General features: G+C 41.3%; 1 protein-coding gene across 1 annotated transcript in view; it reads right to left on the minus strand.

The window, feature by feature from the left end:
• CROT (carnitine O-octanoyltransferase) overlaps nt 1–10,434 on the minus strand; it is a 44,850-nt gene extending 34,416 nt beyond the window's left edge. The window contains 6 exon segments of the mRNA NM_001243217.1: nt 834–958; nt 1,132–1,313; nt 2,956–3,080; nt 6,762–6,897; nt 9,692–9,781; nt 10,026–10,434. Coding sequence (NP_001230146.1) covers nt 834–958; nt 1,132–1,313; nt 2,956–3,080; nt 6,762–6,876 — 547 coding nt within the window. The 5' untranslated portion in view covers nt 6,877–6,897; nt 9,692–9,781; nt 10,026–10,434.
• Between the last annotated feature and the right edge of the window lie 8,897 nt (nt 10,435–19,331).

Here is a 19,331-nt window from a genome sequence, read left to right on the forward strand (position 1 = left end):
AAAATAGTTCCTAATTGACATCCGAAATGTCTGTCTTTGCTACTGCTTTTTTCCTATCAATTTTCTCCTGTTCATCTTTTCAATTAATATTTGAACATTAAACTTTATGCCATAAATAACCTGGTCCCTTAATTCTTTCTTTTAATTCTGGCTCTTGCAACATCAAGGTAAATGTGCCTGGGCTTAAGGACATTAAATACCTAATGAGTTTTCACAAAGAGAAGTTGAGTTTTACTTGAAAGTAAATCATACCTCTCATACTATAAGCAAAACTGGCAAATGAAATTTTATTTTTATATAAAAATTTATATAAGAAAAAATATCCATTTATAATGACATTCTGCAGAAATACTCAATTATTAAAATTCTAAGAAAAAAAATTCTTGAACTAGAAGCCAGAATTTTCTATTTGAAGATATGCTAGGACACCAAGCAGAAAGTGCCATCAAAGTGACTATGAACACAGGAGTTCCTGTTGCAGCTCAGAAGTAATGAACATGACTAGTATCTATGAGAATGAGGGTTTGATCCCTGGCCTTGCTCAGTGGGTAAAGTATCTTGCGTTGCTGTGAGGTGAGGTATAGGTTGCTGATATGGCTCAGATCCTGTATGGCTGTGGCTGTGGCTGTGGTCAGCAGCTGCAGTTCCAGTTCAACCCCTAGCCTGGGAACTTCCATATGCTGTGGTATGGGTCCCAGCCGCAGCTCAGATTCCATCTCTGACCCAGGAACTTCCATGCACTATGGATATCACAGAAGAAACTGTGACAAATTGTAGCAAAACTACCCAAATCCCAATGCTTTTACCAAAAAAATTACATGCTTTCTACTTACCAGTCCTAAAATAATTCATAACTGAATCTCTAGTGATTCCTGGAACCTTGCAGGTGGCAAACAGCATCCGGAATTGATACATATCTAGAGGAGTATTTCCAACTTTTTGGACAGGTATTTTTTCTCTATTAAAACAAACCAAAAGAAAATTATATTGACCAAGAAATCATTATAGTACTTATAAACCAAACAGTCACAGCTATAGTATTCATCCCTAAATGCATAAATTAAGCTTCTTAACATTTGCCACCTGAGGCCTTACATAAATACATAACTAAATTCACCTAACTATCCTTACTTTCTTAATAGCTGCCAGTAGTTCAAGACATGCCAAAGACATATACTTCCTCTTTCCAGTTGAGTGCCTTCCTTTGGAGGCCAGTAGTTTTCAATATGGGGCGCAGGACCCGCAAAGTTGACATTCAGTTGTGACGGTGTACGAACATCCAGGTAGGCAACATTCAGCCACCACTCTTCCAACTGTAAGAAATTAAGAACATCAGCCTGATATTATTGATAATACTTACATGTGTAACTGCTGGGGGGACACTCTATTCATTTTCTTTTTCTTTTATTACAATGCTATTGTGATCATTTCTTTCTTTTGGAATTACAGGATCTTAAATAAGTACTATACAGTGTTAAAAACATGACACAAGAAAGCACTGAAACAGATACCTTCAGATAGATCATAATGAAATCACAAACACACAACAAAGCACTCTAGGTATGTTTTCCCAGAATACCTGGGGTACAAGAGATATTCCACGAATCCTCAATTACAACAATTACGAAGGCATTATCATGTTTCTTATTCAAGCAAAAACTGAAATACTAAATTAGAAATATACAATATTTTCAGTAGGCTTAAAACTAATTTAGATTTTTCAGAATTCCCATTGCAGCTTAGCAGGTTAAGAACCCGACTAGTATCCATGAGGATTCAGGTTTGCTCCCTGGCTTTGCTCAGCAGGTTAAGGATCTGGTGTTGCAACGAGCAGCAGCATAGGTCGCAGACATGGCTTGGATCTCTCATTGCTGTGGCTGTGGTGTAGGATGGCAGCTGCAGCTCCGATTCAACCCCTAGCTTGGAAACTTCCATATACCACAGGTGCGGCCCTTTAAAAAAACAAACAGACAAACAAAAAAACTAATTTAGATTTCTCACAGACACTGCTTTCTATGCGACCCTCTTTCACAACAGAATTTTACATTTAAATAAGTAGATCTCATCAAATTGCCCAGAGCACTTTTTGAAGAATGTGATGTCATAAACTATTATGAGTCATTTGGAAAAAGATCTAACTGAAAAGGATATAAGCAGAACAAACAACTTCTTTACCTTTGCCCTAATTTAATTAAGTCAATCAAGGCTCTAGATTGAGGAACAAAAATAAAGTATAAAATTTTCTAATTCCATCATAGGTATAAAAGGCTAATGAAAAAAGATCAGCCTGCTTTTCATTTCTAAAACTAAATGATAGTTATAATCATTATTTCTAGACTGAGGCAATATCTTAAATTATGAAATCTCATCCCCTGGTTGATACTACAGAAGCGGAGTAGTTAAAATGAAAAAGTCAAAGGAGATTGCTGTGATAATTATTGAGGATCTCAATAATTTTCCACAAGCAATCTTCTTCATCTAACTGAAACACAGAATACTCAGCCACTTTTCATTCCAATTTTGTAATGGCCCTTTTCTTCCATGCACTGTTTAAATATTTCTACGCCACCAATGTGATGTCCTATTTTAGTGTTTTGAGGTTTTTTAGGATACGATTATTTGGACAAAATGTTTTTCTCAAGCATGGCCTACAAATCACTAGGATCAGAACTACAAAGAACAGTTTTTAAAATAAGGATTTCTGGGCCCCCATTCCACAGGTACTGAATCAGAATCACTGGTCCTAGGAACTCTGAATTTTAACAAGTTCCCCATATAATAAGAGAGGAGCCCACAGACAACACTCAAAACTCCCCGGAATTAAGCAATTCATTCATTCTTTTGAATGATGAAAATGGCAACAATAAGAGTAAGGATTTTAAAATGAAAGCTGAGTACACTTTTATTTTCCATTAAGTATCAATATTCTAATTATAAATAAAATAACATAAATACCCAATTTCGTTTCCCTTTTGCCCTTTCGAGTAATTTCTTCTGCAATTTTTCTCCAATACCATTTTGAAATTTTTGGACAATTGCTTCAGTTTTCTTATACTCTTCTTCATTGGCAAATGGCTTTACTATAAAGAAAAAATATGCATTATTTAGATGTCAAGTACCACAAACTCAATTATTTTTACTTAAATCTTGAGACTCAGTTATATAAAGCAATTACATTTACTGGACCACAGACCAACAAATTATAATAGAGCTTACAACATGAAAAAGGCTGAAAAGCAATAATGCAAAATAGTTAAAAAATGAAACAGTGGATACTAACCATTTGCTAACCATTTCCCAAAAAATTATTTTAAAATCATTCTAGGTGATGACAGTTGAAATGACAGACATGACTATTATTTAGCCCAAAAGGAGAGTAAATCCTGTTTAGCCATGACTAGGAAAAGTTAAAGCTTCTTTCCATTAATGTTCAGAGTTTTAAACATTATGAATGTAAATGCAGTATATATGTAAATTTAAGTGTAAAGCCTTCTCGAGGCAGTTTAGGGTCCCCTGTGATCAATAATGGTTTCCTTCACTCACACACACACACACACACACACACACACACACACACACAAAAGGATCAGGGTTTCTAATCCATAAAAACCAAGTATTCTGAAAATTAAACTATGGAGATGAAAGTTAAGTCAGAAATCAAGGCACATTAATATCTTCCTTTTGTTTTATTTTGATTCTAAGTCTTATCTTAAAGTTAATTTAAATAGCTGTATTCAGAGAGCACAAGTGAGGTGAATAATCTGAATTTTTTTTTAAAAAGAAACAACAATTCCCAGATGAAAGAAAAAAAAATTTTTTTTTTAATCAGAGGGCTGCCAGTTAAACAAAGTGAACTAAATACATAAATTTATTTTTACTTCTAGAAATTTGCTAAAATAAGAGCATAACTAAAAAGGCATAACTTCATAAGGACAAAGAAAATGAAAGAAGAGAGGACAAGAGACAAGTGAAGCTTTTTTACAAATAAGAAAACACATGGGGGAGTTCCCATCGTGGCGCAGTGGTTAACGAACCCGACTAGGAACCATGAGGTTGCGGGTTCGGTCCCTGCCCTTGCTCAGTGGGTTAACGATCCGGCGTTGCCGTGAGCTGTGGTGTAGGTTGCAGACGCGGCTTGGATCCCACGCTGCTGTGGCTCTGGCGTAGGCCGGTGGCTACAGCTCCGATTCGACCCCTAGCCTGGGAACCTCCATATGCCGTGAGAGCGGCCCAAGAAAATGGCAAAAAGACAAAAAAAAAAAAAAAAAAAAAAGAAAAAAAAAGAAAACACATGGGAAAAAGGTGACTGACCACAGAATGGACAAAGTTAGTATCCAGAGCCTGGAGAGTGGACGACAGCGAGAGATGGGGTGGGGTTAGGTGCAAACTAACACACAACCCCAGGAAGGTTCTCCAATTCAAGACACATGGACTTTCAAAGGCAGGGGACAAAGTGACAACTGAATCAACATCTGCAGAAGCAGCAACAACCACCCCATCCACACTCAACCCTAGAGATCTCCTTCATGCTTGAAAGCAGGCAACTACTCCCAAGGGCAGTAGAAATCTGAAGGTTTACCCTCAGGAGAAGTTGTACCCAACAAGCAGAATACATGGATTCTAGCCCTCATTTTAAAAACGGGGATTACAATCAAAGTGTACACCCCAACAATGAGCCATCCCATCCTCTTCCCCTACACAGCCTCCAAAACACTAGCATTCAGGCTTATGCCTTCTTGACAAAAGATTTTCTTTGGGGAAACCATCAGTCCAAGAGAAAGGAGTACTGGTATCTGGATATGTCCTAATGGAACTGCTAGATCTCTGTCCCATTACCTACAAGGCTCATTGTAAGGCCCACCACTCACCAAGCCCTAGCCATGCGCATAGGGCTCCTAGTAAGCTTTTTAGGGTCAGACTCTTAAATATGAATGATGAAAGATTGCCCGATATTTGAGAAAAGACTCTCACATGAAAGTCACAGAGAAGAAAAAATGAAAAAAAGGATTGATGATACCTAACAGTAAATAAACCAAAAAGGAACAGGCGCCAATAATGAAAGGAAACAATTTATTTTTTAATTAAAAGCTTCACCCAGAAAGATCTAGATCCAAATAACAGGAGTTTCAGAAAGACAGGGTTAAGAAAGGAGGAGAAAACTATCACAGAAATGATATTTTTAAAATTTCCTAGAGCTGAAGAATGTGGCTTTTTAAACTAAAAGAACCCATTGAGTATTCAGAGAAATAAATGAAAAAAAACCCATGTACCACAGAACATCACTGAGATATTCAGAATAACAGGGATAAAGAAAAAGATTCCAAACACATGCAGGGAGTGCAACACAACAGGTCACATATAAAGGATCAAATAACAGAATGGCAGCAGACTTCTTAAGAGGAAAAAAACAGTGCCTTCAAAACTGAAGTCTTTTCCAAGCTAGAATTCTATACTCAGTCAATCTAGTATGAGTAGCATAAATACCTTTTGTGGTCTGGATATTCTCCTCCCAGACACCCATTCTCACGTAGCTATTGAAGACGCACTTCAGCAAAAGAAAGGAAGAGAAAGAGTAAGACAGAACCCAGGAACTGGAGAATCCAACACAGGAGAGAAGTGAGAAGAACACCAGGAAGATTGCCACAGAGAGCCCCAGGAAGATTGTCCAGCCAGTTCCAGAAAAGGAAGTGCTGAGTGGATCAAGTGGGTAGAGGGCCCTGGAGGGATGTCTCCAAGAAGAAATGACATTGAGGAACTATCTAATGTATTTAAGTGGATTCAGGGATTTTCGGTATATTTGGGAGTGAATTAGTTGTGGATGGAAAGCAAACTAAGCAAATGAAAACTGAGGAAAATTAAAAAAAAAATTGAAGCAAAAGGGTAATCAAAGAACTGTACACTGAATGGTTCTCTTGTGAATAACTGAATAACCATAAATCCTCAAAGGTTGGGTAAATTAATTCAGGTAAATCTTGTGAATTTAAATCAAGTGAACACTAAATGGTGATTTTTGTACAACTACACTGAGGAAATGAGACAAAGTGCAGAGACTGCGTAACTATCGGGAAGGGAAGGGTTAGGGGGTATAGGAGAGTGAAATCTACATCTTTTTAGGAACTAACATATAATATCTACAATTTAGAAAAAATCCAACAAATAGTAGTAGAAGAATGTTAGTTTATATCCAGAAGAAGCAGATAAAATATCTGAAAATGCTTGCCTAAAGGAGTGGGATTTACAGCAGGGGGAATGAGGCAGAGGACGGCTACTTCTTATTAGAAGCCTAACAGTACTACCTGGCTTTGAAACTATAGAAAAATGAACATGAGAAAGAAAGACAGAAATGTTTTGGCTGTTTTAAGGATACTTTTAATTATCATGAGCCTAGAGAAAAAGCAATTAGACCCTTACCAACTTCTAACAATTCTGCAGTTTTCTAAGTTGCTAAAAACATTAACAGATACAGGGAGTTCCCATCATGACTCAGTGGTTAACGAATCCGACTAAGAACCATGAGGTTGCGGGTTCGATCCCTGGCCTTGCTCAGTGGGTTGAGGATCTGGCGTTGCCGTGAGCTGTGGTGCAGGTTGCAGACACGGCTCAGATCCTGCGTTTCTGTGGCTCCGGCGTATGCTGGCAGCTACAGCTCTGATTGGACCCCTAGCCTGGGAACCTCCATATGCCACGGGAGTGGCCCTAGAAAAGGCAAAAAGACCAAAAAAAAAAAAAAATTAACAGATGCTAAAAGAGTACAACCATACCTGATTCAAGGTATTTTTTTAATGATTCCTCAAGCGAAGGAACAGGCAGTGATGGAAGAGAATCCTGGTACTGAAACGTCCGTTCTTCAGTTGATTTAGCCAATTGACTTTCCATGATGTGATCACAATAGTAAGACTAAAGAAAAAAGCACTCACAATTTAATCTCACAAACACCCTTTTAGATGCTAGTTCTAATTCACTATGTCAGTATTTAAGGACCAGAGCATATCCAGGACTTGGTCATAGTCCTTACGCACTGGTACACTTTTCAGAGCGAGAAAACCAATTTTAAAAACAAACAAATGGAGTTCCTGTTGTGGAGCAGAAGAAACGAATCCAACTGGTATCCATGGGGGTGCGGGTTCGATCACTGGCTTTGCTCAGTGGGTCGAGGATCCAGTGTTGCTGTGAGCTGTGGTCTGGGTGTTGGACATGACTTGGATCCAGTGTGGCTGTGGCACAGGCCAGCAGCTGCAGCTCTGATTCAACCCCTAGCCTGGGAACTTCCATGTGCCATGGGTGCAGCTCTAAAAAGTAAAATAATAAAATAAATAACATAAAACAACATAAAGTAAAAACCAAAAAAAAAAAGAATGTAGACTTGCTAAAGGTCAAGGAGTCATCAATGGGACTAGTATAATTACCACGTACTGAGCACCTACTATTTGCCAACTACTGCAGTAAGTGTTAAAGAAAATGAGTTGTCTCTGTAATCTTCATATTATCTCTGAAAGGTGGCATTCACTGCCATTTTATATAGGAAGTCAAAACTCAGAGACTTAGTAACTTGCCTAATGTCAAACCAACAACTGAAACCCAGATCAGTTTGCCCACAATTTTCCCCCTATACAAAGGCTACATGATAGTGGGTGAAGGGACCTACAGCAGGTCTAAACAGGCAGGTAGAAATCAGATGTGTAGAAAAGGATAATGGGATGAGAGAAGGACTTTGAAAAGCAAAGTAGGAAGAGGTGTCTAAGAGTCATCCAACAATAGAGGTACAAAATATTACAGAATACTTAAATCGTATGACAAGCTGCTGTAACCTAATCCTGCAGATGGTGTGAGGCCTACACAGAATGATCTCATGTATCCCCAACAGTCTTAAACATTTTCCACAAACGTATTCATTTTCATCAGAGAAATCAAAGTAACACAAAATGTGAATGACGTAAGAGTCCTCAAAGAAGCCTTCATAAACTGTATGTTAAAATAGCCATTAAGGAATCGAGGAACATTAATATCGAAGTTCCTGTCCTTTCAAATACTACATGTTAAAACTAAAAGCAAAAATATTCCACTCACAGAAAGTTACAGAATAAAACATTATCAAAAACAATAGTTTGGCAGAGACCGTTTTCAACCAATGTCAATTTTCCCCCTTTTTAACAGAATGCCGAGTTTCTGGTGGGTATAAGACACATAGCTTTATCTTTCTACCCTCCCTCTGAGGTCAGTATGGCTTAGTGACCTGTATGCTGCTTCCAGATCATACCTCTGTAAAGAACTACACGTGTTCTCCCTGTGCTTTCTCCTTCTCACCGCCTTGCAAGAAAAGTGCCAAGTGGAACACCACCTTGGACCATGTATGGCAGCCATGTATTGAGGGTGTCAGAATCTTCCTACTAGCTCTGGACTCCTTCCTCTTGTATGGGGGTGGAGGGAAACCAAACAAACCTTTTATTTATGCCTTTGCAGTTTGGGCTTTCTTTGTTAGGGGAGAAGAACTTGGCTGACACCACTAACATAAAGAGATAATCCAAAAATGAGGTGCAACAAAAATCTCATAATTCCTCAGCTTCTTCTACCTAATGACTCTGGCTGCACCACACTTTGACCATCTGTAAACATGGCTTCAGATCTAAAGGAAATGTAGATTCAGGCCTAAATACCAACTCTGTCACTTTCTAGCCATGTGCCTCCAGACAAATAACTAAATGCATGTGTAGAGAAGATACTCAAATCAGACAGAATTGTTATGATTTAATACCTGCAAAACCACATTATAAAAATAATCTGGTTGAGCTAACTATATCATACTAGGTGGAAATTCTTTGAATGGCTCCGCATGATTCTGCCCGTCTAATACCCAGAACCTGGGAATGTGAGATTATCACCTTTTTGACTGTGATGGTCTTATTGCACAACTGACCATAAACTAAGAATATCCAGGTGGGCCTAATCTGATTACTTGCGAGTTCAGGGGCAGAAAGCTTTCTCCAGGTGTGGCAGATGATGAGCCCGGGAGAATAAAATCATGAAAAGGATTGGAGGTAATGTTTGGCTTTGAAAACGCAGGTAGTCTTGTGGAACTGAGAGGCCCCAGCTGACAGCCAGTAAGAAAATGGGGACCTCATTCCTGTAACTGCATGGAAGTGAATTCTGCCAACAACTTAAATGACACTAGAGGTGGATTCTCCCCCAGAGCTGCCAGAAAACCCAGACCAACAAACTGATTTCAGCTTTGTGAGATCCTAAGCAGAGTACCCAGCTAAACCTATGCAGAATTCACAGCAATAGAGCTGCTAGTTAATAAATTTGTGTTTACCTGTTAGGTTTGTGATAAATTGTTACAGCAGCAATAGGAAACTAACATATGTAGAAAAGATAAGCTATTCTCCATATACATCCCTGCCAGTTACTAGATTCCAGAAAACTGAGGCTACCACCAATTCCATACTCACCAGTCTTAACTCACCATAAGTGACACAGTAAAAATACAAATTATCAGATTCTTTCATGGAGGATTATTTGTTCTGAATTCTCAATCACCAAGATGAAATAATACAATTCCAAAAAAGCTATAAATGCATTAAGAAAATGATGATGCTGGATTTAATTACAGTGGGCTTCCTGGGAGCAGTAAGATGCAGGCTGAAGTGGAAAAGAGAACCAGGAAAACAAGTAAAATAAATAGATTATCACATACCAGGACACCAAGATGAATTGTTTAGGATTGCCAGGAGCTTGTTGCAACAATTCTGTTTTGAGGTTACAGGGGTTTGAACTGGGCTGGTAACTGTGGGGAGGAAGAAAACAGCTTAACAATTGCAGGGGAAGGGGAATTAACAAAAACTGGTAAAAGAAGGTGGAAGACAACGTCGGGGCTGGGAGGCCCCAAGCCTCAAACTTTTGGGAATCACAGCAAACACACGCAAAAAGTCCGTCTGCCAGAGAGCTGTATAAAAATGACATGATTAACTAAGTTAACAACTAAGACAATGGCATTCCTTTCCATTAGACAGGATCCCGGAAAAAGGTACCTCCCAGTGCCCGGATATCTGGTGCCGGCGCCCAGTCGCAGGGCTACAAGTTCAAAGCTTGGCTCTAGAGACAGGAGTGGAAGGCGACGAGAACTCGGAGACTCCTCCCACCAACGAAAGGGCAGCTCCACACACTCAAGAAACCACCAAGTGAGAGAAATCCAACCAAGCACCACGACGGTCCAGCCTAGTGGCCCAAGTTCGAGGATTCCTCTCTGACTTGGGCAAGCGAGATGCCAGGTGGCAGGACACTCCCGCCGGGTTCTAACACCTCCGTTTCTCTACACTACGCTCCACGCTATCTAACTCTGTTCAAACTACTCCCCACCCCGAAGGGTCAGGGAAGGGAGGGTACGCTGACTCCGCGGGCTGGCTAGTCACTGCCCCGCGAGCTTCGCCTCCTCGTCTGCAGCCTATGGCTGCGCGGATCGGGTCCCTCACTCCTGCTCAGGAGCGAGAATTGGATGGAAAGTCGAGAGGGTCCCGCCCCACGGTCACCGGAGATCGGGGATTGGCTGGAAAGCCGTGTGGGTCCCGCCCTGTACTTGAAGCCAGGGGTGGAGGGGGCGGGGAGTGGGAGTAGGGAGGGGGCGAGGGTGGGGGTGGAGCGAGACGGGCCTGCGCGCTGGTGGGACCGGGCCCCGCCTTCCCCGGGCATCTTCGCCGGGGCCTGGATTTTACGCTGCAAGCTTGGGAAAGGCTCGGCGGTGGAGACGGCCGAGACGTAGGGTCTTTACCCATCTAGGCTGCAGTGAACTGCTTGCTGTAGGAGGAGCACAGCGCCTTGTCCGGGACAAGCAGGCCGGCAGCGCTTTGCTCCCTCAGGTACCTAACCCTCTGGAATGGATGCAGGAACTGATGGCCTGTTTTCACCCAAGTTGTGCAACTTGGAGCTCTGTTTCCCTTGCTTTTTTACCCCAGCTTCTGGCTTGCCGGCCGTTCTTACCTCATCCCAGTGTGACGCTTTTTGTAATCCTCAAGCAAGAATTTATACTAGCGCCTTATAAGGGAATCTTACTGTTCACCCGGGTCCTAGGAAGAGAACAGTATCTGCGTAGAATACTTCTTGACCTCGCTTTTCCTGTATCCACTAAGGCTGAAGTTTGCACAGTGTAGAGGTGCTGCCTAAGGTCCTTGACACCCCCAGGGACTCACACAAGCGTGAATTTGATCTGATGTCTTTGAGTATCTCCAAGAAAAGGAGTTTTTAACCAGAGGGAACTAGGAAAGTACTAGGGAGATCAAAATGTAGTTAACTTAGTTTCACATGCAAATCTATCTTACATGTATTTCCTGAAATAAAATATAGTTTTAATTCTTCATTTTAAATACACTTTCATTTTTTTTCTTAAGGCTTCACCTGTGGCATATGGAGCTTTCCAGGCTAGGGGTGGAATGGGAGCTGCGGCTGCCGGCCTACATTACAGGCCAGCAACTGCCAGATCTGAGCCTCATCTGCTACCCATGCAGCAGCTAGCAGCAACGCTGGATCCCTAACAGACTGAGCCAGGCCAGGGATCAAACTGGCATCCTCAAGGAAACTATGTCGGGTTCTTAACCCGCTGAGCCACAATGGGAACTCCACATTTCATTTTTGTGGAAGAAAAGACCAATATTTCACAGTGGCTCTGAATTGGATATTAAAGGTAAATAACTGAGTTTCAAATGAATATGTCATTACAGGTTGCAATCCTTTATCTGTCTTTTCTAACTTCCTTGATAATGAAATCTGACCTGAAAGGAACTGAGACTGTGCATAATTGAATATTCACATGTGGATATGTTATTTTTATTTTATTTTTATTTTTTGTCTTTTTGCTGTTTCTTGGGCCGCTCCCATGGCATATGGAGGTTCCCGGGCTAGGGGTCCAATCGGAGCTGTAGCCACTGGCCTACACCAGAGCCACAGCAACGCGGGATCCGAGCCGCGTCTGCAACCTACACCACAGCTCACGGCAACGCCGGATCGTTAACCCACTGAGCAAGGGTAGGGACCGAACCCGCAACCTCATGGTTCCTAGTCGGATTCGTTAACCACTGCGCCACAACGGGAACTCCAAAAGTTTGTTTTTCTAAACCTGTTCAGTAATTTCATCAAATATTTGACTTGACAGTCACTAACAAGCAGGTGCAATAACTGGTTATAAATCTGAGGAACCAAGTTGGTAAATTTGAATAACTATGTTAAATTCTTCAGCAAACCTTTGGGGCTTCTGAGTTACTCAGATACTCTTTAACTAGGGCTCTCAGTTTGGCCTTTGTCCAGGGAACACAAGAAATTTGGGGGTTTTTTTGGACCCTCGGCAGAGTTAACTTTAAAGGGACAGGTGGCTGCCTTCAGAAAAATGGGGGAGGGGAGGGAGAGGAGTCAGAAGTTTTCTTGTTTTTCTTTCTTTGTCCCCGCCCTCCCAGATCTCTGAAATATTTACATTACATGGTCTTACAAATGACTGCTTTAAAATGTCAAGGACAACATTTTTTTTTCTTTTGTTGTTTGTTTGCCTCAATTTATAAATTGTATTTTGCAGAGAAGCAATATTAGAGTCCCTGATAATGCTTTGAAGCCTCAAAATATTAATCGAAATATATGTCCCATTAAGTTTGGACAGTTTTAGAGCCATAGCTGTCTAATTCAGCTTGTCTGAGGAGTTTAAAAGTTCCTCATAAAGGCCATGAGAGGTTTTTTTTCCTGTAGAGAAAAAAGAAAAATTCCTCAACAACAACACAGTTACAATAGGGACAGCCCAGTTCCAAAAGGAATCAGGCTAAAAGCACAGTTCCATTGACCAGCTGATAGAGTTCCAGCAGGAACAGCCCCGTTCCCAAGGAATTGGGCCAAAGGCCAAATGGGCACTCTCTGGAGGGACAAAGCCTTTAAACAGATCCTACAGAAAGCCTGGAGAGCTGAGAATGCAAAGAGCTTGAAATCCAAGAGAGACACCCTCCGACTCCAGGATCAGTGAGAAAGCAGTGAGCTCAGTGGGCCCTGGGACACCAGCACGCGTTTGCTCACAACCTCAGAGCTGCTGGAAGTCTTCTTTGGATCCCATTTCTGATTATTAAGTAATGTTGACCTTAAAAATAAAAGTTCTTTCACCAGCGAAAACGGGTTTATTTGGGAATAGCAGAGGAGTTGCAATACAGAACAAGCAAGCGACAGCAAAAGCAATAGGCAAGTTCAAGAGAAGAAATTTTATGGAGACACGGAGTTAGGAAGGGTTGTTTTGAACAAGTCTTTTGGAGAAAAGTGCAAGTTCAGGGTGATGGCACTTTCTCCCTGGCTGAGTTGCTGGGGGCAGCTGTTTCCTGAAGGAGATGCAATGTACAGATTTTCCTGTTGGGGGGTCTGTAATCAATGATATTTTCTTGCTAATGATTCTGTTGGGGTCTGTAATTGACAATTTCTCCTGTAATTGATGTCAAGTGGTACTGCATGAATGCTCCCTCCCTGCCCTTTCTGGTCTCCTGACTCCATTTAATTAATTAATTAATTGTCTTTTTAGGGCCACGACCACAGCATATGGAGGTTCCAAGGCTAGAGAGAGACTGAATCTGAACTGCAGCCACAGCAACACCAGATCCAAGCCGAGTCTGTGACCTACACCACAGCTCACCACAAGGCCGGACCCTTAACCCACTGAGCAAGGCCAGGAATCAAACCTGCATCTTCATGGATCCTAGTCAGATTCGTTTCCACCAAGCCACGATGGAAATTCCCTGACTCTATTTTAATGAGGTTTCCCTTTATGAATTTTCACAATACAAAACCTTTCCTTTTTCTCCTTCCAGTCAGTGGTTCCTTTCCTAACACAAACTCACAAGGTAACTACGCTTCTTTGAAGAGGTAGTTTCATCTTTTATTAGTGCCAGGTGGAACCATCTGTTCCTTGTTGAAACTTCTAATAACCACTGATTTCCCCCATGCTGACCTTCCCTGCCCTGCCGAGCTTTGCTTTAGTTCTGTGCATTTAGCATCTGTAAAAGTTCTCATCTCCTCTGGCTTATTTGTGATTTCCTTTAAGCTTTCCCTTTCTCTGCATTCGTAGGACCTCTAAAACCATCTGTGTTTTTTGAGGTTTTTTATCTGTTTTGTTTCCCTCTGAGCACAGGAACTCACATGAGCCTAGAGCTCAGAGGACCCACTTGAGGTGTAACTAGGCTCCTGTATCGTAGCTCAGAAGCACTCTGTTCATGTTGAATGGCCTTGAAACAGAGGGTATGTTCAGTGAGTATTTGGGTGTATAAATCAGGAGCACAAGAAAAAGTTTGCACAAGGCTACAAAGAAAATATAGTTATCCTCTGAAATGCCAGAGGAAAAAACGTAATGAGCTTTTGATGGAGTTCCCAATGTAGCTCAGTGGTAATGAACCCGACTAGTATCCATGCTGATGTGGGTTCAATCCCTGGCCTTGTTCAGTGGGTTAAGGATCCAGTGTGGCCATGAGCTATAGCGAGGGTCATAGATGCAGCTCTGATATGGTGTTGCTGTGGCCGATGTAGCTCCATTTCAACCCTTAGCCTGGGAATTTCCATATGACTTGGGTTCGGGCCTAACAAAAAGACAAAACAAACAAAAAACCATAGTGAGCTTTTGAAAAGAACTCCAGTCTCCACAGCGCTCCCGGCATATCTCTATCCTGTGTCCTGGGTTCTTCCCGGAGATAACTTATTACTGTCCACTGGGGTGCTCAGTTACCTTCCTAAACCAAGGTGAGGAAAATGCTGTTTCCCTTTGGTTCAACTGGAACATACCTAAACTTTCAAAAAGAATATTAAGAGGATCTTTAAGACAAAGTACCTGGATATGCTAATATAGAGTACAAACGTGTCCTGACGACTAAAATCTAGCCATAAATTGGCTTGACTGGTACTATGGGGTACCAATCTCGGCACATTCTAAAGCAGTAATTCTCGAAAGGGGTGATTTTGCCCATCATTGGACATTTGGTAAACATCTGGAAACATTTTTGTTGATCATAGCTATAAGCGGGGATGTTACTGGCATTTAGTTGGTAGAGAGCAGAGTTCCTGCTAAATATCCTGTACAAGACAGCCACCTACAAGAAGGAATGATCACAGTATCATTCCTACAATGTCAGTAGTGCTGAGGTTGAGAAACTCTGGCATAAGGAGATGTGTGAGAAGACTGGTGTTTGATTTCAGTTTGTATATCTGGGTTTTGTTGTTGTTTTGGTTTGGTTTGGTTTTTTTGGCTGCCCTCAAAGCATATGGAAATTCCTGGGCCAGGGATCAAATCCAAGCCACTGTTTCAACCTACCCCACAACCGCAGCAATGGCAGATACTTAGCTCAATTCGCCCCTCCAGGGATCAAACCTGCACCTCCATGGAGACAAGTAGAATCATTAACACACTGTGCCACAGTGGGAACTCCTAAAATCTGTTCTAATTCAATATAACCAGAATCTTTTCAGCCTGACAACCCAATTCCCCTATCAGTGGGAATTCCAACTCCTAATTTTCTGTGCAGAGAAAATAAACCACTGATTGAAACTTTATTGGAGTTCTCTCATGGCTCAGCAGGTTAAGGATCCAGAATTGTCACCACTGTGGCTATGGTTATAGCTGTGATGTGATGTGGGTTTGATCCCTGGCCCCAAGAACTTCCACATGCCCTGGGAATGGCCAAAAACAAAACAAAACAAAAAACTTGTTTAATTTAGAGACCTGGCTTTCTCTACCTCCCCAGTTCTCTTTGATTATTTAGATGTCCCTAAGAGGAAAGCATTGCAGACTTCCATCACTAGTTTTTAACTAAAAATAATGTAAAAAATCCCTTAAAGAGGTCCCTAACCAGTATTTATTTAGAACCTATTGAATGTCTAATAGTCTGCAAAGAACCAAAGAGAAATTTTTTTTTTCCTGCAGCAAATGGAAGTTCCCAGACTGAAGGTCAAATTGGAGCCGCAGCTGCCAGCCTACCACAGCCACAGCAATGCCGTATCTGAGCCGCATCTGTGACCTGCACCACAGCTCATGGCAATGCCAGATCCTTAACCCAATGATCGAGGCCAGAGATGGAACCTGCATCTCATGGATGCTAGTTGGATTCTTAACTGGCTGAACTACAATGGGAATTCTGAGAATTTTTTTAGTGTCATCTTCACTAATTTTGTTTTTTTGTTTGTTTGTTTTGTTTTTGTTTTGTTTTTTGTTTTTCTTCTTACCTTTTCTAGGGCCGCTCCTGGGGTATACGGAGGTTCCCAGGCTAGAGGTTGAATCAGAGCTGTAGCTGCCGGCCTACATCACAGCCACAGCAACTTGGGATCTTAGCCGTGTCTGCAACCTACACCACAGCTCATGGCAACTCGGGATCCTTAACCCACTGAACAAGGCTAGGGATCAAACCTGCAACCTCATGGTTCCTAGTCAGATTTGTTAACCACTGTAACCACTGTGCCACGACGGGAACTCCATCTTCACTAATTTTATATTACTGTTTTGTCTTCAACTCATTTGGAAGCCCTCTCAAGGAGCAACTGCGTGAAATTTGAAAAACGCTGTAAAGGTATTAAAGATATCGTTCACTACATCACTTACAATGTATTCTATGATGTCCCCACACTAAAAAAAACTTTCTTTTAGGGTTAAGTTAGGGGAAAGTTTGAGTTGGTTTGGTTTCCTCTTTTCTAATGAAATTTAAACAAATTTTCCTTTAAGCTACGGCTACCAGTAAACTCAGCAAAATTCCAATTATACAAACGGTGACCTTTGTCCTACCTCTTTATCCCCCGCCCCTTGTTTTGTTGTTGAAATCGATTTCAAATCCTGTGTAAGAGGGAAGGTTGGGCAAGAAAAAGGAATCAAGAGGTAGAAAAATGTTTATGCAATTGAAGAGTATAGAAATAAATGGACATGGAAAAATAACTAGAGAAAATCATGTGTCTTAAAAATTGAGTGCCAGGAAGTGTCATATTGTTCATAATTACTGGTGCCACAGCATTTTAAAACATGAGTGAGTTATCATGAATTCTAAATCCTAGAACATGTGGAATAAAATGGCCGCAAAGGCGATGTGTTCATTGGTGAGGAGGAAGGAAGATGAGCTTTGCTTCTGAAAGTGAGAACCATATGGATACATGTTTAAAGGACAGTGAGCAGGTCTGGTGAGATGGGAGATCCACACTGGGTATGTATATGTATTCGTGTGTATCTATATAAGAGAGAGAGAGAGATGGATAGACGGTTGTAGTAAAGAACCTTGAAAGCTATGGAAAAACATTTTTTTTTTTTTTAAGGGCCACACCTGGGCATATGGAAGTTCCCAGGCTAGGGGTTGAATTGGACCTGCAGCTAGAGGCCTCTGTTGCAGCCATAGCCACGCTACATCCTAGTGGCATCTATGAAACTGCAGCTCGCGGCAACACCAGATCCTTAAACCACTGAGCGAGGCCAGGGATCAAACCTGCAACCTCATGGACTCTATGTCAGGTTCTTAGCTCACTGAGCCACAACAGGAACTCCCCCCCACACACTTGTAAGGCTAGAAATACAACCTCTTATTTTAAAAAATAAGAGACAGAGACATTCCCCCCAGACTCTGGAATTAATTCTCCCCCACTGCTAGTAGGGTCTCGAAGGCAGAATTCCTTTACTCAGGGCTCTTTCTGCTGTGCCACATTAGCTCTCAAAATTTTGCTTGAGAGTAGAAAGCTGTTGTAGGTGTATAAACTAGGGAGCATTTTTGAAAGCGTGGCAACATGGGCGACAAGCTGTGAAGAGAAAGAACCAAAGAGTCTTTACTTGTCAAGAAGGAAGTCATTACTGAGGAAACAACAAGCTGGCTGGTTAGGAAACCCTCTCAATGCCCAACTGCACTGTTGTTATAGTTCTTACATTGCAAAAGGCAACATTAGTATACAAAGTCCCCATTTAGCAGGATTGATGTCTTTCTGGAAAGGATTATGAATTTTCCACCTGAATGGTGCCTGTCTCACCTGACTTGGAGGACCGCTGGTTTCTTTTCCTACATTACTTCCTATCCAGAAGTCGGACAAACTAGATATTGATAATAGGAATTTACATAAAGCGTTTTCTTAGGAGCAAGCTCTCCAATGTATTGAATAGAGGATTCTCTTAAGAAGTCATTTTTCCAATGTATAGAATGTGTGATTCCATATCATCGCTACTTTTTAGGAAAAATGAAAGGCACTGAAAGCTGCCTTTCCCCACATTTCAGAGAGTGAGTTTTATGAGTGCGTTTAAATAGTATGGGTTTAATGCTTATGTTTATTACTGGATACAAAATATTTCGGGGGAAACTTTCATTGAATCAGTCACTGAAACAAGAAAGTTAAGGCACTTTTGTAGTTTTTCACTTCCATAATGAAACTTTTTCTCCCAAGAAATACAAACTTGACAGCTTGAAGTTTTTGTGGCAAAACTTCAAAAGACCTACTCTTAGGTCAATAGGAATAAAATAGTTTTGAAGCACTAAGATTAAAAGGTACTGTAATATCTTCTCAAAAGCTTAAAAATACTCTGTCATATTCATGTTTACACAGTAGTGTATCGGCTTTTATTCAAGATAGTATTCTTGCTTCACTGAGGTAAATGTGTTTTATATAAAGTTGTGAGAATGCCTGCCATGTTTCCTCTGTCTCTTCTGGGTTCTGAGACTTACTTGGTGCACAAAACCATGTAGACTTTCTGGCTATCATCTTTCCAGGTAGATTTTTACAGATAAGAATGTAATATTTTTGAATAAACAAAATTTGTAAAGAAATTTCAGAACACCTTGGAGACCCTCAAGATTCCCTAGCAGACCACCAGCACTGTGAGGGGGCGGGGTGTGAGACCAACACCAGGATACCACCCTCCATCCAACCTCAGGACAGTGGCTCCTGCATGGACTCAAGGTACCAGACTTCAGGCTTCCCAGTTCTCAGACCTCAGACTCTTGTTTGTACCTATATCTAAGGGGACAGCTACAAGAATAAATCATCCGACACCAAGAAATTTGCAACAACCACGTCACTCCCTCACCTTGCCTTTCGAAGGGCTTTGCTGAAAGCCTTCAGGGAGTTCAGGGCATTTTAAAGCACAAGCCACCCATTTCTTTGCATGGCCCTGCAGTAAACCCTTCTCTGCTCAAAAAAAAAAAAAAAAAAAATTCTATAGCAGGACCACTGTAATCCAGATAATGTGTAGTATCTAGTGTCATAGGCCCCTTACAGATAGGTCCAGAAACCTACTTGTGCTGCTAACAGGCCAGTGTCTTTGAGCTAATCATTCAAACCCCAGATAGCCCTCAGCCTTCCCTGGGAAACAAGCTCTCTGAGTTCCA

The sequence above is a fragment of the Sus scrofa genome, chromosome 9 (genome assembly GCF_054392235.1).
Source record: "Sus scrofa isolate SSC_HxYL_T2T_F1_AM1 chromosome 9, Sscrofa_HxYL_maternal_Yorkshire_Landrace_v2.0, whole genome shotgun sequence".
Lineage (NCBI taxonomy): Eukaryota > Metazoa > Chordata > Mammalia > Artiodactyla > Suidae > Sus > Sus scrofa.